The sequence below is a fragment of the Aspergillus piperis genome (genome assembly GCF_003184755.1).
Source record: "Aspergillus piperis CBS 112811 unplaced genomic scaffold BO85scaffold_9, whole genome shotgun sequence".
Classification (NCBI taxonomy): domain Eukaryota; kingdom Fungi; phylum Ascomycota; class Eurotiomycetes; order Eurotiales; family Aspergillaceae; genus Aspergillus; species Aspergillus piperis.
Genome location: NW_020291599.1, coordinates 240,716 through 260,819, shown reverse-complemented (window position 1 = coordinate 260,819; position 20,104 = coordinate 240,716). Strand labels below are relative to the sequence as shown.

The 20,104-nt window shown below is 50.3% G+C and overlaps 7 protein-coding genes and 1 non-coding gene across 8 annotated transcripts; 5 read left to right on the top strand and 3 right to left on the bottom strand.

The window, feature by feature from the left end:
• Positions 1-951: 951 nt before the first annotated feature.
• Positions 952-4,202, top strand: BO85DRAFT_372538 (uncharacterized protein; the record flags this gene model as incomplete). Its single annotated transcript, XM_025656041.1, has 5 exons — positions 952-1,014; positions 1,076-1,502; positions 1,552-2,487; positions 2,782-3,189; positions 4,030-4,202. The coding sequence occupies 5 exons, from the start codon at positions 952-954 to the stop codon at positions 4,200-4,202; spliced, it is 2,007 nt and encodes a 668-aa protein (XP_025515339.1).
• Positions 4,203-4,601: 399 nt separating this feature from the next.
• BO85DRAFT_520171 (putative alpha-amylase) lies at positions 4,602-6,960 on the bottom strand (the record flags this gene model as incomplete). The annotated part of the gene is made up of 9 exons (XM_025665111.1): positions 4,602-5,303; positions 5,373-5,613; positions 5,677-5,823; positions 5,871-6,033; positions 6,084-6,312; positions 6,370-6,478; positions 6,538-6,653; positions 6,708-6,746; positions 6,793-6,960. 9 exons carry the CDS (start codon positions 6,958-6,960, stop codon positions 4,602-4,604), a joined length of 1,914 nt encoding a protein of 637 aa, XP_025515338.1.
• Positions 6,961-7,827: 867 nt separating this feature from the next.
• On the bottom strand, positions 7,828-10,436 carry BO85DRAFT_397429 (multidrug resistance protein Fnx1). The gene is made up of 8 exons (XM_025657022.1): positions 9,744-10,436; positions 9,548-9,684; positions 9,410-9,492; positions 9,257-9,354; positions 9,088-9,208; positions 8,216-9,038; positions 8,061-8,166; positions 7,828-8,005 (listed from the first exon to the last, which is right to left on the bottom strand). The coding sequence occupies exons 1-8, from the start codon at positions 10,000-10,002 to the stop codon at positions 7,938-7,940; spliced, it is 1,695 nt and encodes a 564-aa protein (XP_025515337.1). The 5' UTR covers positions 10,003-10,436; the 3' UTR covers positions 7,828-7,937.
• Positions 10,437-12,127: 1,691 nt separating this feature from the next.
• BO85DRAFT_477909 (acylglycerol lipase) lies at positions 12,128-13,530 on the top strand. The gene is made up of 2 exons (XM_025662861.1): positions 12,128-12,304; positions 12,376-13,530. The coding sequence occupies exons 1-2, from the start codon at positions 12,230-12,232 to the stop codon at positions 13,204-13,206; spliced, it is 906 nt and encodes a 301-aa protein (XP_025515336.1). The 5' UTR covers positions 12,128-12,229; the 3' UTR covers positions 13,207-13,530.
• Positions 13,531-13,792: 262 nt separating this feature from the next.
• BO85DRAFT_449398 (DUF500 and SH3 domain protein) lies at positions 13,793-15,261 on the top strand. Its single transcript, XM_025660156.1, has 3 exons — positions 13,793-13,891; positions 14,013-14,116; positions 14,170-15,261. The coding sequence occupies exons 1-3, from the start codon at positions 13,855-13,857 to the stop codon at positions 14,992-14,994; spliced, it is 966 nt and encodes a 321-aa protein (XP_025515335.1). The 5' UTR covers positions 13,793-13,854; the 3' UTR covers positions 14,995-15,261.
• Positions 15,262-16,269: 1,008 nt separating this feature from the next.
• Positions 16,270-17,754, top strand: BO85DRAFT_514174 (uncharacterized protein; the record flags this gene model as incomplete). Its single annotated transcript, XM_025664746.1, has 1 exon — positions 16,270-17,754. The coding sequence occupies one exon, from the start codon at positions 16,270-16,272 to the stop codon at positions 17,752-17,754; it is 1,485 nt and encodes a 494-aa protein (XP_025515334.1).
• A 273-nt stretch (positions 17,755-18,027) lies between these two features.
• BO85DRAFT_t151 lies at positions 18,028-18,107 on the bottom strand. The gene has a single exon. It is a non-coding gene; the product is annotated as a tRNA-Pro (tRNA).
• Positions 18,108-18,794: 687 nt separating this feature from the next.
• BO85DRAFT_459482 (uncharacterized protein) lies at positions 18,795-19,958 on the top strand (the record flags this gene model as incomplete). The annotated part of the gene is made up of 3 exons (XM_025661660.1): positions 18,795-19,170; positions 19,216-19,338; positions 19,372-19,958. The coding sequence occupies 3 exons, from the start codon at positions 18,795-18,797 to the stop codon at positions 19,956-19,958; spliced, it is 1,086 nt and encodes a 361-aa protein (XP_025515333.1).
• Between the last annotated feature and the right edge of the window lie 146 nt (positions 19,959-20,104).

Sequence of the window (20,104 nt, the reverse complement as noted above, 5' to 3'; positions counted from 1 at the left end):
TAATTTGGGGCAACCTGCGTGCGGGAGAGGAGAGGATCCTATCAGATCCACACAGCGAGTAAGTACTTATCCCTCATGACCAATGGATTGGGAAATTGATCCGAACTAACACTCAATAGTGGCCAGTAGTTCTCAACAAGCGCCGCGCTGTTTCATTCCCTCCCTTCCGTGCGTGTTTCACCTTGGGCCACCAAACCATGGGCGACCCTCGTTCTTCATTCCACCAATTCCACCAATTGCTCCACATTCTTCCATGCAAGCCCCCTCCATTATCATACAATCCCGCCAACTCTCTTTTTTTCTCGCGTGGATTGCTCGGCTTCTGACCCTCAAGGGGTTCGCCTTTTCCCTGTGAACTGTCGTTCGTTTCTACTCCAAACTACCTCGTCTTTCCTTATTCCCATTGTGGCCGATATTTCGTCTCTTTCTCTCTCTCTCTCTCTCTCTCTCTCCCTCTCTCCTGTACTTATCAGCAATTGCGATCGGTGTTGTAACCGCAGCAGCACGCGCCAGGACCCCCCTTCCCCTATCTTGGCACGTTCGCCCTACCCACTGAAGCTAGCCGCCAACGTCGCAGTTCAAGCGTCACCTTAACCTTTTACAACACTTCAATGGCTATTCAGAATGGGTCCGCAGTGATTGACAGGTCGCTCGTTTGACCTCGGACTCCAGCAATCTCTCAGCGGTTATGCGCGATTGTTTTCGATAGTCGCTGGCCGTACTGCTGACGCTTTCCTCTCTTTCCTTGGCGCGGTCTCGTACATAACAAATTCGAGATCCTGGCTTCCTCTCATTCTCACACTACACTCTCACTCTTTGATCTTCGCTCTCGTTGCGATCTCGACTTCGCCCGGCTGGACCGACGAAGCATCACTCTTTTCCCGCTGAGACCATCTCCCTTCACCTTCTTTTATCTCATTGTGTACTGGCGACACCGGATTGGTTATCGGCATGTTTTGTTCTGGAGACAGGGAGAAAGGGCCCGTGGCCTTGGAGGAACAGTGGGATTACATTGTAAGCTCAATTCCTGAATTGGTCCTCCTATGGAAATGCCGCTGACGCTGACTGTTTACAGAACCTCGATGACTTCAAATCAGAGTCCTGTCTATCCCCGTTCTCATACTTCTTTCTCTACGTCTTCCTTCTTATCTCCATAGCCGTGTACGGAGTCGACACCTTTACCGCCGTCAATCTTCTTGCTTTCTCACGATGGGCGGGCCAAATTGAGCCTGCGATTCCTTTCAAAATATCGCGATGGATCTTCGCCGTTTGCATCATCATCTCTTTCGCCCTCTTGATCTACCGATGGTTGCGCGCCATTCGTGCAATCCGCTCCGGGAGTATCGCTCAGAGCTACCTCGACTCTCTCGCTGTGCGCGTTCAAAGTATTCGAATGGGAAGCAACGGTCGCGGTTGGAGGCGATTCCTCGTGTTCGGCGAGTTAACCAAAAGTAAGAAGGGCGCTGAATACGTCGCCCTCTTCGCATACTTTGCTTTTGAATGTAAGTTCACCACTGCCCTTCTTGCACACACACATGTTGACCTATCTAGCTTGGCTGAGCACTCTTTTTGCCGACGGCCCACGACAGGTCGTTAACGCCATTACCCTATACTCAGTGATGCAAATGGACCTTCTTCCCGGAGGCAGCAACACAACCGACGAGGGCGGGTCCGGAGCTTCGCAATTCTTTGACAACATGAAGGTGCTGGCGGAGGATAACACCGAACGTGCGGTTGTCCTGATCGGAATGCTGTTTACCCTGGTTATATGGGTCTTGTCAATGCTCAAATTGATCCTGGCTGTCGTACTCTACCTGATCTTTCTCTTCCACCATATCCCTTCGGAAGATGGGTCATTGAAGGCTTATTGCAAACGAAAGATTAACAGCCGGCTCACTCGTATTGTCCGGAGGAAAGTCAACAAAGCTTTGGCCAAAGGCGTGGCCTTGCAAGATCGGAAACCGACCAATCCAAACATGGGTCTAGACAAACGGCCTACTCTTCCCTCACTGGGTGCTGGCGATGACGACAAGACACCTGTTGTCACCACGATCTCGCGCACTACCACACAAACCACTCTCCCGGCTTACTCTTCACGTCCTGGGACAGCTGCTCCGGATCGCAAACCCACCTTGCCAGATGTTGGCGCATTCAATGATAAACCTGGATTGAGCCGAACAATGACCGAATCTTCAGCATATTCTGACGCGGCTTCATTGTCAGGAAGCACCGCGGTGTCAGCATACAGCCCACTGGATCGGCATGGTACGCCGGCGCCACCAGTGCCACCAGTGCCACCACTTCCGAAGCACGGCCCTGCCCCGATGCCACGCTCCCAGACTCCAAGGATGCCACAGAATTTCAACCAAGCGCCTGCGCAACCGGGATACAATAGTCCAATGGAGCGGTCATCACCGGCGCCATCTATGCCGCGCACCCAGACACCGATGTCACGTTCAGACTTCAACCCAGCACCTCGTCTGCCCGGTCAGCAGCCGGGGCCTGTACCGCGTTTGCAGACTCCAGTATCGCGGCAAGGGTTTACACCCACACCTCCAGCTCCTGGATACGGCCCGATTGACAGGGCGTCGCCAGCGCCACAAATGCCACGAACACAAACACCCGTTTCAAACTACACCTCAGGCCCCGGGTACAGCCAGGTTGACCATGCCTCACCGGCACCGCAAGTTTTTCGCAACCAAACACCCGTGTCACGTTCCAATTTTACACCAGCTCCTGGATATGGGCCAAACGTCCCCGGAACACAAGGTCCTGGCGAAGGGTACAGGCCATTTGAAACATACCAGCCTCAACACGATCCTTATGGTCCTCCATCTAGCACTCCTTTCCGTCCATACAGTCCGGCAATTGATCCAAACACTCGTTCTCTAACTCCCGCGTCTGCCTTCCCTGGCGAAAGAGCAGCAGCCCGAACAGTTTCACCCTTCAACCAGCCTGGCGCAGCCCCCTACCCAGCTCAAGAAAACGAGTACCCGCTGCGATCATTCAGTCCTGCTACTCACAATGGTCTTCGCTCTCCCCCAGCCGCCGCCCCGGCCGACACCCTGGGTAGGACGTTGTCACCAGTCAATACAGCTAATGGAGACGGCTATGTGGCGTTCAGTCCTGTAGCCAATGCGTTACCCTCGCCTTTTGCTAGCCACGCCATTTCCGCACACGATGGATACAGTCATGAATCCAGCTATGATTATCCGGAACCTCAGGACTATGACATGCCACACAGCTCCTATAACTCACATGAAGAGCCTGGGAGTGGTTATGTGGCGTTCAGTCCTGCAGCCAATGCGCCGCGCTCGCCCTTTGCTAGCGACACTATCTCGGCACACCACGAAGCCAACCATGAACATATGGATCACGTGGACCATACCATGCCACATGACTATAGCTCGCACGAAGAGCCTGAGAGTGGCTATGCTGCATTCAATCCCGCTGCTAAATCATCGTCCTCCGATTTAAGCCATGCTTCTCCGTTCGAAGATCATAACGAATCGCATATCGATGCCGCCCATATGTCCACAGGAAGATCAAATTCGGCGTCCCACGAAACGTCGCAACAGAATCATAATTATGTTGCTTACACACCTTCCGCTGGAAATGAGTCCCCTCTCGAGGAACATGCTGAGACGCATGAGAACGTCGAAATGCATACCGGCGCTGACGTGGCGGACAACTCGTACGAACACCGTGTGTCGAATGAATCGCATGATGTGCTACAGTCCCACTACAACCATGATAATCCTACCACTTCGTCCAGGAAGTCGTCCGAGTCCAAAATCTCTTCACAAGGACACCACGAACAAGCGACTGCAGAGCAGATGCATGGATTAGAGGTCAGGCCAGTTTCTCCGCTGAGCTTGGGCGACTTGACGCATGCCAATGATGGCTATGCAACTTTCAATCCCTCCGTCACCTCGCCTGCGCGAACCGAGACCGAACATAGACCTTCAAATTACCACACGCAAACAAGTGCGACTGTCGAGAACCCATTTGAGAACTCCGACCGCCAAGAAATAAGACCCTCAGAAGGGCACAGGGCCTTTAGTCCTTCCGTGAGGTCACCCGCTACACCCACACTCCCAAACATCGCGCCATATGATCATCATGGCCAATCACCATCAAGGACAATGTCCCCTCAAGGCGAGACTTCACACGTGAAGCCATATCGGCCTGACTACATTTGAAGTTGATTCTCTTCCTTCGTTCACTAGCTGGACTTCTTCATGATAATAGGAGAGCTGGCTGTACTTTCTGTTACGATTGCATTCTACCAACGAGCAAATGCTCATGAGTTGTTAAATACCCTTTGTTTTCCCCAATATTCATGTTCTTTACGTTTTGTAACTCCAATTGGGTACTCTATTCAGAGACAACCTAGGAGACTTTTCTTCAAGCCCATGGCTAATTGACTCTGTACATACCCATGAGTTATCTCACATACAATGTTAACTCACTTACCCATCTGAATCACAATCAAAGAAACCAAGTAGATTTCATTACCCAACCCAGCACTACCATAACCACAACCACAACCAAACCTACATACGTACATCCCCTCCCCAACCCCACAAAGTAAAACCAATCTACCTCCACGTATCAACCACCGTCTCCCCACTCCCACTCCCACACTCCGGCACCGTATACTCCCTATTTGGATCACTTTCCCAAGTAACACTTCCATCCTCGCCGACCTTAATAAACTTATACTCGAAGGTCGTCCCCACCGGCAACGACACAGTAACAGACCACTCGGGGTTACTCGAGGTATAATCATCCGCGGACAACTTCACCGCATCACTCGTATCCCACTCCCCGAGCTGGGAGATAGATCCGCTGAGGTAGACTTCTTCCCCGTAGGTGGTGGTGACTGTTTCTTCGAAGGTGATGGGGAGGGTGGTGGATGTTGCGGTGCATGATGATGAAGTAGTAGGAGAAGAAGAAGAGGAGGAGGTGGCTTTGGATGTGGAGGTAGCTGCAGTTGTGGTTGTGGTTGTGCTACCACTCCCCCCACAAAGCGAAGAACTATCAACCACCGAAGCAGGGAGGAGAACTCTAGGTAATCCCGAAGCCATCGGCACAGGGATATCCCCGTTCGAGTCGACGGTCACGGACGTGCAGGTGTACGCTTCGATGAGCTTCGTGCCGGACGTGTAGCCGCTTCCGCTGAGGGTGAGGGTGTAGCTGCTTCCGGAGGAGCCTTTGTTGGAGAGGACGGTGATGATTTGGGAGCCGGAGGTGCCTTTGCGCATCGCGATGGTGTTGCTGTCTGTGTAAATTGGGTCGTTCTATTCCATTATTAGATTCGTGTTAGAATGGGGGTTGAGCTCTGGGTGGGGGGAGGGACAAGGACGAACCGCGTAAGTAATGTAGTCCGAGTCCGCTGAGATAGCTAGTTTCCGGATCGCGTTCGTAGTGGCTATCCAGGTGTAGAGCTCCGCGGAGGTGTCGTAGCCTGATAGCCAGGTCGCTTCGCGGTTGTAGGGCACGGCGCCGCCGGAGTAGTGCTGTTCTTCACCGGCGTAGACGATGGGGATGCCGTCGGAGAGGAAGACGTAGCTGAGGACGTTTTTGGCTTGCGAGTAGTCGGATGTGTAGCTTTGTTTTGTTAGTGGGGGTTATTGTGAAAGGGGAGGGGGGGGGGAAGGGGAATGGGCATACGAGGCGAAGCGGGGGTTGTCGTGGTTTTCGATGAAGTTGCCCAGGAGGGTCGGATCGGAGCAGTCGCTGGCGACGGATTTGATCATGTTGTAGAGGTTGCTGATGCTGCCGCTGGAGGATTCGAAGGCGTAGAGGAGTTGCCAGTAGCTGTTTGGGTTAGTGATGGTTTAGAAAAAGGCGGAAGGGGGGTGTACATGGGGTAGTTGAGAACACCATCTAGATATTTTTGGTATGGGCAGTCGAGAGCAGGGTTGCCGTTGTCGACTTCACCGACGCAGTAGACTCCTGCTGCTTCTTGGTAGCCGGGGAAGAAGTCGGGTTCGACTTCTTCGACACTGTCGATACGGAGGCCGTCGACTGATATATAGTTCAGTATGTGACATGATTCTAGTGGGTTGGGGTCGCACCTGAGTAGTTGGACACCAGGTCGGCTACCCAGTCATACCAGATTGTTCTCACGGCGGTTTCGGTGGTGTTCAAGTCTGGTAGAGACACGATGGTGTCACCCTCCCAACAGTCTTGGACCATGGTCAAGTTGTCCCAATCTGTGATGAGGCAGTATGGATGGAAGTAGGAGGAGGAGTCGAAGGGGTCGAAGACACTGTAATCGACATCGTTGCCGTTGCCGGCGTAGCCCTGGTACAGTCATTGTTCACATTGGGTTTACTAATATAGAGGTAAAGCAGTACTTACCATGTGGTTAGGGACGACGTCGACCATGAGGTACATTCCACGGGCGTGAAGAGCATCGGAGAGGGACTTCAGATCATCTGCCGTGCCGAAGTTGGAGTTCACATTGTATCTGCCAAGTCAGCTGCAGTCTGCAAGTAAGCATAAAATATGAATGCAATGAGGACATACATCTTCTGCTGCCAGTATCCATGGTACGCTTCACCGTCGGAAGTATCCTGGGGCAGCTGCTCTGTGATGGGTGAGATCCAGATAGCTGTGAATCCCATGCCCTGGATATAGTCCAACTATAGCAATAGTCAGAAGGGCCCAGCATGGATGGTATGAAGTGAGATACGAACATGGTTGATAATTCCTTGCCAACTTCCACCACAGTAGATCTATCCAAGTCAGCAGATGAATGACGAAAGTACTGCAATACCATACTTGGTCACCCGTATTGCACGTAGCTGTAGTCGAATTGTCCGTCCTACCGAACCGATCCGTCAAAAGGAAGTAGATGGATTGAGTGCGCCATTCTGCAGCTGACAGCCCAAGGGCCAGCTTCCCGAAAAGGGACACAGCAAGGGCAATACTTGAAGTCGACACTCTCATAGCTGCGTTTAATGTCTGACGAAGCGACAGAAAGTGTCCCAAACACAGCCTGACTATCCGGGAATTCTGTTCTTGATAACCATTCTTAAATATTCCCTTCAGTACGGTGGCAGAAGGCTGAGCACCTTGCAAGGCAGATCAACCCACTCATTACCCTTCTGGTCACATCTGATGCTTGATGGATGCCAAGTGAAGCCGGCAATCAATCCATCAGCCAGGAACGGGCGTATACACAGTCTCTCATTGGTCAAAACTCCGATCACTTCGGGGGCCAGGATTTGACCCTGGTCCCCTTAATTGTTGCAGAACAACAAATCTCCGACACGGAATACTGACCATTAGCTAAATACGCCTCGAAATGGAGAAGAATCAACGGTCAAACCTTGTTCTGACTCGTGGAGGACGTAACGGATTTCTCGGGGCGTGTGATATGCCGGGTGAACAGGGTAAGCTGCAGGTTACCCGTTAGGGCGTCTCGCTTGGCGAAGCGAGATGAATTCCTGCAGACTACCCGGGTCGACGCCATAGGGCCATATGGGTGCGGAGAAGATAGATTAAACTCTTATTGACGAAAAGTCAAAGCCCGTCCCATGTTGCATTCGAGCTGCACGGTGATGGAGCGTTCAGCGGGATATCCTGGCCGGTGGCTTGAGCGGACAGTATAATCTACCGCATGCCCAGGCCGACAAAGTATATTAGCCGAGAGCTTGCATGATTGTGAATATCACATGCATTTATTTCATGAGGACGTTCGCTGATTCCAGTTACTCTTCCGACCGGAACAGGGCCGTAGCATATCCACTGCGAGAGACCTGCGCGCCACTCGGCTAAAGGGCTGACACATGCGCGATTTATAATATAGAGATTAATCAAAAGAAAGGTTATATTGCAGGAATAGTTGTCTATAAGTCTTCTTCTATCGAATGCCAGCCTCGATGAAGCAATTTGCAGCTCTCGGATACTCCCTGCCGCGGTCATTACAGCTGGTGTTTTCGGACCGTCCATGCAAGGACCGATCCTAGAAGCGAAAGGATGAGGGAAAATACTGGCACAAAAGTCAATAAGGAAGTACAGGGAATATACCAAATTAGACAACTTACGATAAGTGTAGCGGAGACCAGCCACATATCCTTTTACCACTACATCTCGGACATGACCCTGCAAGCCATTGATATAGCTCGTATCGGACAGCGCGCGCTCGATGATCTTCCAAACCCGTCAGTAAATAAATGCAGAAAGGAGCGGAGATACACACTTTCTTGGCCCCTGGGCCAGTCAGATGCTGCTCCATCTGGCGCTTGAAAACAGTCCCCAGCAGACTGTTGGTGACAGTCACACCAGCCGTCATGGCGAAGCTGAAGAGTAGGAAATACCCTCCTGTCGCCATGGCCACTTCCTGCGGCATCAAAAACGCCGTCATACTGACGAAAGCAGCCGCCGAGCAGAAACCAGTACCCATACCACCGGGAATAATGTACAAAGACTCCCAGAATCCAGTGTGACCGTTCCAGCGGAGGAAAAGGAGTAGATATGCAACAGACGCAACAAGACCGGCAAGAATTAAGAGGACCTTGAATTGGCCGGTGCGACGGATGAAGGCTCCCGCGATCAAGCCTCCAAGCGTGTTCCCGATCACGGCGGGAACTAGATGCCCTCCAGCTACGGTGGCTGAGGCTTTCGATGTCACCTGAAAATATAGCGGCACGGAGAACATCATTCCAACTTGGGCGGTGATCTGCAGCGATCCGATCAGGTAACTGGGCGTCACATTCGGCTTCCGCAGCATGCGAAGTTCGAAGATCGGTTCGGGGGCTACATAGAGTTCAACAAGAACGAAGGCGACGAATGCTGACAGACTGAGAGTTGCGAGGATTGCCGTTGACAGTGATGCCCATGCGAAGGACTGTCCTGCCTGGTCCATAATAACTGTGCTTGTGATTATACCAGTGGCAAGAAGAAACGTTCCAAGAAAGTCGACACGGCGGACGCTCTTCTCAGTGACTGGATGGGCGAGCTTGAGTTTCCATACCACCAATAAAGCTGCCACAGCGGCTAAGGGCCCCTGAATGATAAACGACCTTGACCGCAAATTAGCGAGAGAAGCGGCTACAGAGGCGCAAAGCATACCATCTCCATCCGATTGTATCAGTTAGCCATCCGCCCACTGGGCCTCCTGCGCTACGACCCAGAGTCATCGCGATGTTGATGTACGCCCGCCAATGGGCAACATCCCGTCGGGGAACAATATCTGCCTATGTTCAGTGATGTTCATCAAGCTAGTAAGCGGATACCCTACCTGTGATAATGATAGATCCCATCGCCATTGTTCCAGCACCCCCAATTCCGCTGATTGCACGTCCCAGTATGACAGTTGCCATATCCGGACCAATACCGCTAGGGGAACCGCTGTCAGCACAAACCGGCAAACCAGCATCTAATTGAAGCCTACCTGATAACACATCCCACGCCGAAAAGAAAATACGCCCAAAGTAGCAGTGGCTTGCGACCGTAGATGTCACTCAGCTTACCGTACTATATGTCACCGTCAGTCTATCCCGATCTTCTCAAAAATTGTGTGATAGCTGACCATCGGTTGAGCAGCGCATAATCCCAGGGTGTATGCCGTTGATAGCCAACTCGCATCGCGCAGTCGATTGAACTCAGAAGAGATTCTGCCTGTTGCCGCCATGACTAGTGTTGCGTCCGCGTTGGATATGAATTCACCTAGACGATTGTCAGTCTGACTGAGAAGAAAGCCTAACAAGACCGTAAACCCGACATACCCAGCAACAACACGCCAATCACGGTACTTATACTGGTTAAAGCCGTCACCTCTTTCCCAGGCGACTCGGGTGGGTTGATCAACGGCCGTTCCTCATCACTACCATGGCTGCTGTGCACGTCGCTCGTGAGCCCTTTTGTTATGCTGCTGTAATCCGGGGTGTTTGCACTGGGAGTCGCATGCTGCGCCGAAGAATTCAGGGGCGTTCTTTCATCGATATTCGCGTCCAGCGGATCTGGACTAGAAGCTGAGACGGCCATTATATCCGGGATCTCTGGCGTGTTCGAGGTGGTGAGTTGAGAATGTCGCAAAGCCGGGAGATGGAACCTTGCGTCGGCAGCATGGAAGTTCGGTGAGAGATAGAGTTACGGGCAGCAGGCGCTGATATGTTTTCTTTTCCCGGACCCTGCTTCGGCTGCGGGAAAAGAAATAATCTGTCCACGCAGTCATCCATTCCGAGATTTCCGCTTATCTGGGGAATCTGGACCCCCCAGGAGCGAGTTCGAAGCATCAGTATTGGCTGGTGACAGTGTCACTCAGAGAATAAGCGATGACACCATCGGGGGCAGATATACGATCGAGGGCTGCTAAACCGCATCAGGGAAAGCGAGTTCACGGATGGGTCAACGGACTGGGGCTATAATAGGGGAAGAAGCAGAAGCGCAAATGAAGTGGTGGAAGAACCAAAGTTGAGCTCATTGAAGTGGAGCAGCACGCCATGGCTGCTCCCGATGGCGAACCCATGGTGGGTGGGTGGCCTTAGCGCCTGGACCGTCAGGGACACCCGACATTCGGCTGTCAGTCATTCAACTCAACCCTAAAGCATGTCAAAACAAGGTTATAATTTTGAATAAGAGGAGAAGTAAGTCATTGTTCGGAAAACCCATGGGACAGTTGGAGGTGCGACCGATGGCGACATTCCGCTTTGATCACGTGTACTTTGTACAGCCAGCAACACAGCTAAATCCACTGTAGCGTTTTACCCTACCTTGTTGATTATTCTCGCTGAATGATGGTTTCTTTGGCTTGTGCTGTCGCATCTGTACCAAAGGAGTTTTGTCAAGCTTAGCCTGGAATGGAACGTCACGTCAATGCATTCTCGCTGTACCCCTAAAATTACTCACATTAACCAGTCCGCGCGGATCCACAATACTATATGCCGAGTCTGTCAGACTGGTCCAGCTGAATTGTCGCAGAGGAGTTTATTGGGGGTGAAAATAAAACAGTTTATCATGGTAAATGATTAGCTTAGTCGATCTTCTTCTACTAGGTAGAAAGAAGACTACGGCCACATCTAGAGAGCTCTTCCCAGCCAACGACTTTGGCTTGGTCTGACAAATATATCTTTCGTACACATCGATATAAAGCCGGTAGTATATAATATGCTGTAACATGGTACCAATGTTGTTTTCTGTCCATTTCTCATTATAATAAGAGGCGATGTTCTATGCCAAGACCCCAGGGAGAGAAAAAAAAAAAAAGAAGTTCGAGAGCATCGAGTCATAGTCCACGTTGCATTTGCTGGATCGTCTACCGAAGTCATGTCTTGGCCAGGGGGTTGATCCCCCCCATCCGTTTGTTTTAGGTGGAGAAACCTTATCTCTTCATGAATACTCTTGACCCCAGCTGGACTCTTAAAGAATATACGCAGATAAAGCAGGATGATGTAAACGCTATAGGCTCGCAGCCCATGGGGGCGGATGGGAGGTGATATACGGTCCCTTAAGTAAGGAATAGATTTAGAACATCACCCACTCAAACTGATGGGCAGAGGCACTGGAACCGAGAAGTAATATAATATTGTAATGTGATCGATTGATCCCTTGGACAACACGAGAATAATTAAAGAGGGGTTTCTAGATTTATCGCATAGCGGAGTCCATGAGCTGTTGGCCGTAGCATTTGAGAAACAGAATAGTGCGGAGTCAGTCCCCTCAGAACCTTGCCAGGAACCTCTTGAAGGAACAGTCTGTGACATATGCGTGTATAAACCGGCTTAAACCCACGGCAATGCCCAGACGCTCCTTGATCTCTGGAGCTTAACAGATGAATCTCGGATTTAGTCTTTGTGCAGGGAGTTGACCCACCCAGTACCCGCCAGCTTGTCATATTGGGTGCTGACGCGGTAGTTATTAGTAGGCAGTGTTATAGCCTGTTCCTGCTGACACAAGGAGATAGGCTAGCCTATTCATGACTTCACGGCGTGTCATCTGCTTGGGATTTAACGAAGCTGCTATGCAGCATTTTGGAATGACTGGTGAAAGACAATGGACGGTGTGGAGGGTAGACGCCTCAGGCGACCAGATGACATTCTTGGCGGCGTCTGTGCTCACGCGTCGATCTCTGCCTTTTCCTTTCACCCCCGGTCTTTCAGCCGAGGTCTTCCTTCAACCTTGCAACTATCAACTTCGTGCAACATCCCTTCATTCAACGACCTGACCATCATCGACTTCTTCATCTCGTCTCAACGTCGCCTCTCACTGTAAAATGGCAGACATCACGATAACAGAGAGCGAGTTTAAACTCGCGGACGGAACCGTCCTCTACCAGAAGACCTGGTCGGTAAGGGCACACACCCTCAATCACATGTCAAACATCCCATTCAGTCACCGACATCCTAACATCTCCACCAGCCCGCTGCCCCCAAGGCCAAACTTGTACATTTTCATGGCTTCAGCGACCACATCAACAGCTACAATAACTTCTTTCCCTTGCTAGCACGTCGTGGTATCTACTGCACTGGTATCGACGAGCGCGGCTGGGGCCGATCGGCCCCGAAAAAGTCCGACCGTGGAAACACAGGGCCTACCTCCTTGGTTCTGGCCGACATGGCCGCCGTCATCAAGGACCAGCAGACCAACGTCTTCCCTGAGCTCCCTTTGTTTATCAACGGGCACTCCATGGGTGGTGGATTGGTGGCTACTCTTGCCTCGACCAAGGAGTATCAGCCGCTCGTGTCCTCACTTCGTGGGATTATGCTTTCGGCTCCTTTGATGGGGCTTACACCCGAACAGACCCCCAGCTGGATCACGGTATTCGTGGGCCGGCTGGCAGGCAAGCTTCTACCCCGCTTCCAGCTCGTGGAGAAAATGCGGGTAGAAACGCTGGTGCGCGATCCCGCAGTGCAAAAGAGCATTGCAGAGGACCCGTTGAACCATGCCACGGGAACACTCGAGATGTTTGCCAATATGCTGGACCGGATGATGGAGCTGGATCAAGGCAAATTGACCCTTGTTGACGGAGTGCAGTCAATCTTTCTCGCTCACGGAACTGGGGATAACTGCACCAGTTACGATGCAAGCAAGAGATGGTTTGAGCGCGAGGCGGCTCGTTTCCCTGAAACAGCGAAGATGCACAAGTCCTACGATGGATGGAGCCATGTTTTGCATGCCGATCTGCCGGAGACTTACCCGATTTATGCGGAGGATATGGCTACCTGGATCCTTGAAAAATCTGAGGCTTAGACACTCACTTCTTAGAAGAGGGAGCACATGCCTCCATACGCGGGGCGCTGCCAATTGGCAAGTCTTCAGTGTCAGCTAACATCGTTCGCACAATTGTTGCATCTGGCATTACCGCTGGCCGAACTTTATCATCTCGGGTCTATAGTAATTCTTTAGTACGTTTGGGTCGTGCATTCTTTGGTTGAGCTTTTCTTCATTTGGGGGTAGGGTATATATCATGATATAATGTTTTGGGCGATGGATCAATAGTGCAGCTTATCATATCATGTCATCAGAAGTTTAGAACGAACAGCTGGAGCTGGCATGTCAAGAACTTTAAAGATCACCGAGCGGTGTAGGACTGTGTGGCTGTGCCTGACTAGAAGACAAAGAGAGTGTAGATCCCTCTTTCACCATAGTTTCATAACACGAAGCCAGAGACAGACTAGCAGCAAGATCCCGTCAAAACCAAGGCAAAGGATGCCGGCTAGACTGAAAGGGGAAACGCAGACCCTTAAAACCGGGGCTAAGAGACTGCTTACTGCTTCTGGTCAAGCTTTGGCCCCCCACGCGTCCCCTCAGCCTCGTTCCATTTTCTTTCTAAAAACTGCCGCAGAGACTGGATTGTTTCCTGTCAACAATCTCAGAGTTGTATGATTCTTCTTCAAAATGCCTGTTCACAACCCGCTTCCCTCATCTTTACGAAGTACGTATCGATTTACTAGGATGTTGGCCTGAATGTTATGAATCATCTCAGCTCTACGACATTCTACAAAGGCAGCGTTCATCGCGTAACCCGAAACTAACAAAGTTTACGTGATAACCAGGCGAATGCGAAAAAGCAGCTCAGATCATCAACAGTTTCACAGATCCCGATGGCTTCAATAGCCCGGGACGTACCATCCCCCGAAAAACACTCGCTAGTGCCAAGGTATGCTCTGAATATGTGCTCGCCTCGTCACTACCTTGACTCACATTTCAAAGGGCCTCGCCATTCTCACAGTCGCCAAAGCCGGGTTCCTAGGGTCAGTGCGCCTTGGCTCTGGTATCCTCGTTGCACGTCTACCCGACGGGTCCTGGTCTGCCCCATCAGCCATCGCGTCCGTGGGAGGTGGCTTCGGCGGACAAATCGGTGTCGAATTGACAGATTTCGTGTTCATCCTGCAGAGCGATCATGCAGTGCAAACGTTTGCAAAGCTGGGAAGCCTAACTCTGGGGCTCAACGTCTCACTGGCAGTGGGACCGGTCGGACGCAGTGGAGAGATTGCGGGTGTCGTAAGCACTGGTGGTGTCATGGGGATATTCTCATTCGCACAAACCAAGGGCCTCTTTGGTGGCGTGAGTGCAGAAGGAGGCATTATCTTTGAAAACAGGCTCGCGAACCGAAAACTGTACGGGGATATTGTCAAGGCACGGGAACTGCTAAGCGGCGACATCCCTCCGCCTGTCGAGGCCAACAGGCTTATGCAGGCGTTGCAATCCGATGTCTTCTCTGGTCATAGGTCAAATTTCGATTGTGAACAGGCATCAAAAGAGCCACTTGCGGAGACGGTTGCCATGCCACCGCAGTCACCCTCGTCTGAGGTGGCTGAACGAGTTGCTGTAATGTCGTCTGTGGCGCCTAGCGAAATTCATGAGGCACCGCCATCGGAGATCTCTCCTGTCGAGTCACCGTCAGTAGCAGTGGCACCACAGAGGCCAGTTGAGCTGCCTGGTTCGATCCAAGAGCTGGACTCCACGCCTGCACAACCCAGACCTGCGGATCAGCATAGCCCCGTTTCTGCTATCTCCACTACTCACAATCCTTGATACCTTTGACTAGCCACCTGGGGTATGGACTCCGCAGAGGCTTTGTGGACAGTGTCGCCCATGCATGACAGCAGCAAGGCTAGGCTGTCTCTGCTATCGGAAGCCATGTCACAAGGGCGCTTAATTGAAAAATTCCCAGACTGGGCCAGATTTTCGCGTCGACCACAGCTAATTAGCGACGTTTTTGCACCATCTAATCTACAAATATGAGAAAGGGAACTGAATACTTAGCAACTACGAATCCTAATACTTGAAAATATAATGTCTATTCTACCTTTACATATCACGGGTCCTTGGTATGATATGAATATGCGCGTGGTGAGTATAATTATGTGCTACAGTTAGTGCTACAGGGTAGTAGATCTTGCCAATCTCGATTCGAGGCTTATATATCGTATAGGACGCCATGCTGCGTCCCACTTCTGTTGTTGATTGGACTGCTGACTTGTTATGGTGGATACGGGATATTGATTCGCTTCCTAATGACTAAAGCCAGGATGAGCCAATCATGACCAGGATGTTACTCTGATAATATTTCCACCTTAAAATCTCGATAAAAGTATGGCAGCACGAATTGCGAGGCTCAAGTCGAAATCCAGGAACACATCTTGGCTGGTTGGGGTAGTCCAATAGAAATGACGGGCGATGTTACTTTGTCCCACCAACGGGTATCACACCGTTTCACCAACCCTACCCGGCGCAACATGCCGATTCGACGTCCTGGTTGCAACGTGCCAATGTAGCTGGGATAGCCGCGCTTAATTATGGTAGTGTAGAGCTAGGTTCGGTCAATGACTGTGAACAAAGAAATTTCGGTTCCTTCCTGTCCCGTTGGTTGGAATTCGATGCGTTTCGCGTCTGCTGGTTCTCTTTATTCCTCGTTCTCTTACCTCAACATCTCACACTGCACTATACGATCGGGGGCGAATAATACTGGAATGCATATTGTACCAACTATGTCTATTCACGTTTAGAGGCTACCTATTCTCATAGCCAGGTTAATCACATGACGTATTCAGTCACCATCACCGAGGTTTGCTCCCTGCCAGTGCTGGATCATTCTTTGGAGGGGGGTATGGTAACACTAGCAATTGAATATGCAGTAACTTTCGTTAACATATTATTCACCATTCAGGTCGCGATATTTGACGATCGGAAGGGAGCTGGGTAGACACAACCGTTGTGATCAGAACTTCCAGAGATCACAAATTCTAGACTCTTTCCCTTATAAGGATCAGCAGCTCCTATACATCTCCCTGTTAGTACTCCAACGCCATGGGCTCTATCCCAAAGGAAACCTTGTATCTCCCGATTGTTGTGGTGGACGAGATCATCGAGTATCTCGACCTGGAAACCATCAAATCCCTTCGATTAACCGACAGAACATGGAGTCAACTATGCTTGGGCCCACGCTTCAAATCATTTATGCGCCACCAATCTACTGATCTGACCACACGGAGCCTGGAGTCCCTCAGTGCTCTCTCCTGCCATGACATCCTGCGCTCAGCTGTCAAGGATTTGACTATAATCGCAGCAGTCTACGACAGTTTTCTCCTCCAGAAGGTTCTCAGGACCAGTCGATGCGAAGATGAGGATAGTATTCCCTGGGTAACAGCAAGAGATTGTACACTGGATGAGGTGGTCCAAGCAGAGGCAGATCTAGCATGGTTGGAGGAAGAGTCTGCGAGACATCAGCTCGCCCATGAAGATCACGCCGTGCCGACACTGACAGCCATATTAAACAATTTTGGAATGCTCAACTTCATTGCTATGGAAGCCAAAGTCACATATTCCCCACGGCCAGATTTATTCAGGTCCCGAGGTGACTGGTATGCTGTTTGGTGCAAAGCAACCCAGGTCTATCACATATCCATGTCTGCTATTGCAAAAAGCACTATCGAACTCAATAGCCTCACGATATTTAGAAGCCCAATACGCTCAGCCATCCCAACCAACGACATAACCGCCCATATGCTCACCCTCGACAAAGCCGCTTGTACCTTTACCTCGGGCCAGTCGATCAAGAACTTTTCAATAGATCTATCAACGCGAGTAGATGCCAATTCAGAGAGGCTGTCGAAACGGAAAGCCGAAATGGAAAGATGGGAGCGTGAAACCCGCCGAAGCTGGCACGGACTCAGGCCGGGGGCTCTTCTTGCGAGTCATGATCGCGAAGTGAACTTTGAGAACAACTATCCTGGCGTCGCTCGATTACTGCAGAACATGCCAAACCTAGAGACCTTGACCCTTAGGCTCCGTTGTACAGTGATTGGGGATGTAAGCCTATACCATCGGCTGTTTGAATACATTGCTAGCAAGGTCCGTCTTCGACGGCTGAGGAGACTCCATCTGCTCGGTATCTACGCCACTTCAGACTCCCTGCTAGAATTTCTACGCAACCATCCCGATATTGAAATCCTGTGGCTCGAGAAAGTGAACCTTGTCTCTGGGTTATGGGAGCCTGTCTTCACGCAAATCAGGAAGATGCCGTCTTTGACGAGGGTTGTTTTGGCGAGTATTTCCGAGGCAGGACAGACTTTGAATCTAAGGCCAGCCGAAGACAATGACGACCGCAGTGACCCGAGCAATACAGATTACTATTTGTGTACAAGGGGTGTCTTTGTTCACAGACGTGAATTTGACGCTTGTGACATCCGGAAGGGATTTCAATTCAGCACAGAGTATCAGGGTGCACCCCAGGGAACACATGGATTCACTTCGTTTCTTGTATTTGACCAGGAACATTATGGACTTCCTTAGTTAGGCTTCAGTGCTTCTACAGTTTCATCTGTATGCATACACCCAAGCAAACCAATCTTTCATCTTGCTTTAAAACTCTTCGATTGATCCTCCTGGTGCATCTCATTTGTCGCTAACCTCAGGATGGCCTTCACTATAGAGTAACCACATATCACAACAAATGAACGGTCTCGCGCAACCAGTAAATTCCCCATAAATAACTGTTCCAAGTAGTAAATTGCATGTCTACCTCGGAAAGCTTGTAAGAGTGCCAAGAAAACAAAAAAAATATCGGGCCCGAACCGCGATTCGAACGCGGGGCCTCCTGCATTTCAAATCCCGAAGCAGGAATCATACCACTAGACCATCCGGGCTGATTTGAAAATTTATAAGCTGGGTATGCTTTATACGCAGAGGAAAAACGTAGTAAGCCAGTTACCACAGAAGCTGTCTGGAAGCGACAGGCATTAACGGGTAAGACAATAAATGTAGGTTTTCTGGCCTGGACGAATCCCGAATTAACTATTATTCTAGCTATGAATAAAAATGGCAAGGGGATATATTTATTGTCAGTCAGGCGCAAAGTCTGTTATATTTGACGATATGCACAACACGATGTCAGAATATATTCTCAACTACAGCAGCCACATCCTTTTCCTTGTCGAGCATGGTGTGATGGAAAGTACCAGTCAAAGTGACGCTCACAATGATCCTTACAACCTGCAGAATACGATTTGAATTTTCTCTACATGATGCTGAAATGACCTGGTAGAGTGTTCTTCACGACCTTGGGGTTCTAGGTTGGGGGCCAGCCAATTCACGTCTCGCGGCAATATGAGACATTCACCAAAGCTGCAACCGGCAATTAACTATGCCCCAATAACTATTATCAACCAATCCTTTTCGCTCACAAAGTTGAGTTCCCTTGAGCCCTAATTAACCCTGAACAAGTGCATGAATACCGTTAATTCCAGTGGTAATTACGGCTTCCCCTGTGCGTAGCTGTCGCTTATACCTATAAGCCAGTGCTGCGATCGGCAAACCGTTTACAACTACCCAGTATGCTTGGCAAATACATTCTAGAAGATGAGCCAGCTGTGCAAAAATCAGAGAATGCTTGGACATATAACCCCAGACAGGGTCTGGGATTGCGACTCAAGAAAAACTTCCTGAAGTTGTTCTTAGCCAAGATCGTCTCCTGCAAAGTTCAAGGATTTAACTACGACGACTTCATTCCTACCTTCAACATGGAATCCTTTTCTTCTGCAGCAATGACCCCGGAGTCTAGTATATCCTCCTCCGTTTCAAGCATTGATACACTATCGTCAGAAATATCGAAATTATCAATGGAGGAAAAGAATGGTCAGAGTACTTCGAAAGCCCTGAACCAGGAAGACTTACTGAAAAGACTTCAGGCAAAATGCCACTCACCGGCTCGTCTCAGAACCGAGGGCTAGGTCACAACTCCCTGTCCAAAATCAGATAGGCCCCAATGGAAGGGGATAATCCGCTTGGACCTGTTCAAGCGCACACTAGGTGGCCATAATCATCACCATCAGGGCAAACCTGGCAATCGCACAGCCAGAGACGCAGTGGTCATCGACTGTGAAATGGTGCAAGCAGAGAAAGGATGACGAGTCATTGCCTATCTCGCTGCCGTGGACTTTTTAACTGGTGAAGTCCTCGTCGATAGTTACGTTAATCCCCAGAGGAAGATATTCAACTGGTGTACTCGCTACAGTGGTATCACGTTTAGAGCTATGAAGAAGGCGATAGCTAACGGCGACGCCCTGCGTGGGTGGATGGGGGCGAGACGCGCCCTGTGGGACTATATTGATAGTGATACCGTGCTGATTGGGCACGATATAAAAAATGATTTAAACTGCCTTGGGATGATCCACCCCAAAATAGTCGACTCGACTATCCTAACGGCAGAAGCTGTGTTCAGGCCCAGATGGGAAACCCAGCGATTTAGGAGGACTTGGTCGTTGAAGACGCTGTCGAGGGTGTTCCTCGACAGGTCTATCCAAGATGGTTCTAAAGGGCACAGTGCGCTGCAGGATGCTGTTGCCACGAAAGATATCGTTATTTTCTGCCTTGAACAGCCTGAATACTTGAAGAAATGGGCGGAGTTTGCAAAAGGAGGATGGGAGAATATTCCCGATGACTTTGAGACACTGAAGTCTATTGTCGAAGATGGTATCCAAGTCTCGGATTACCTTTGAGGTAGAGCTCCTTATTATATGCTCTACTTTTGGGGTCTGAGATTGTTGTTACGGTTGATGATGCATGGTATAGGTTACAAACATGGGTTTAGTCTTTTGCTCATTTCATGAGCGGTGCATGCTACAAGGGTTATAGAAGATGGTTT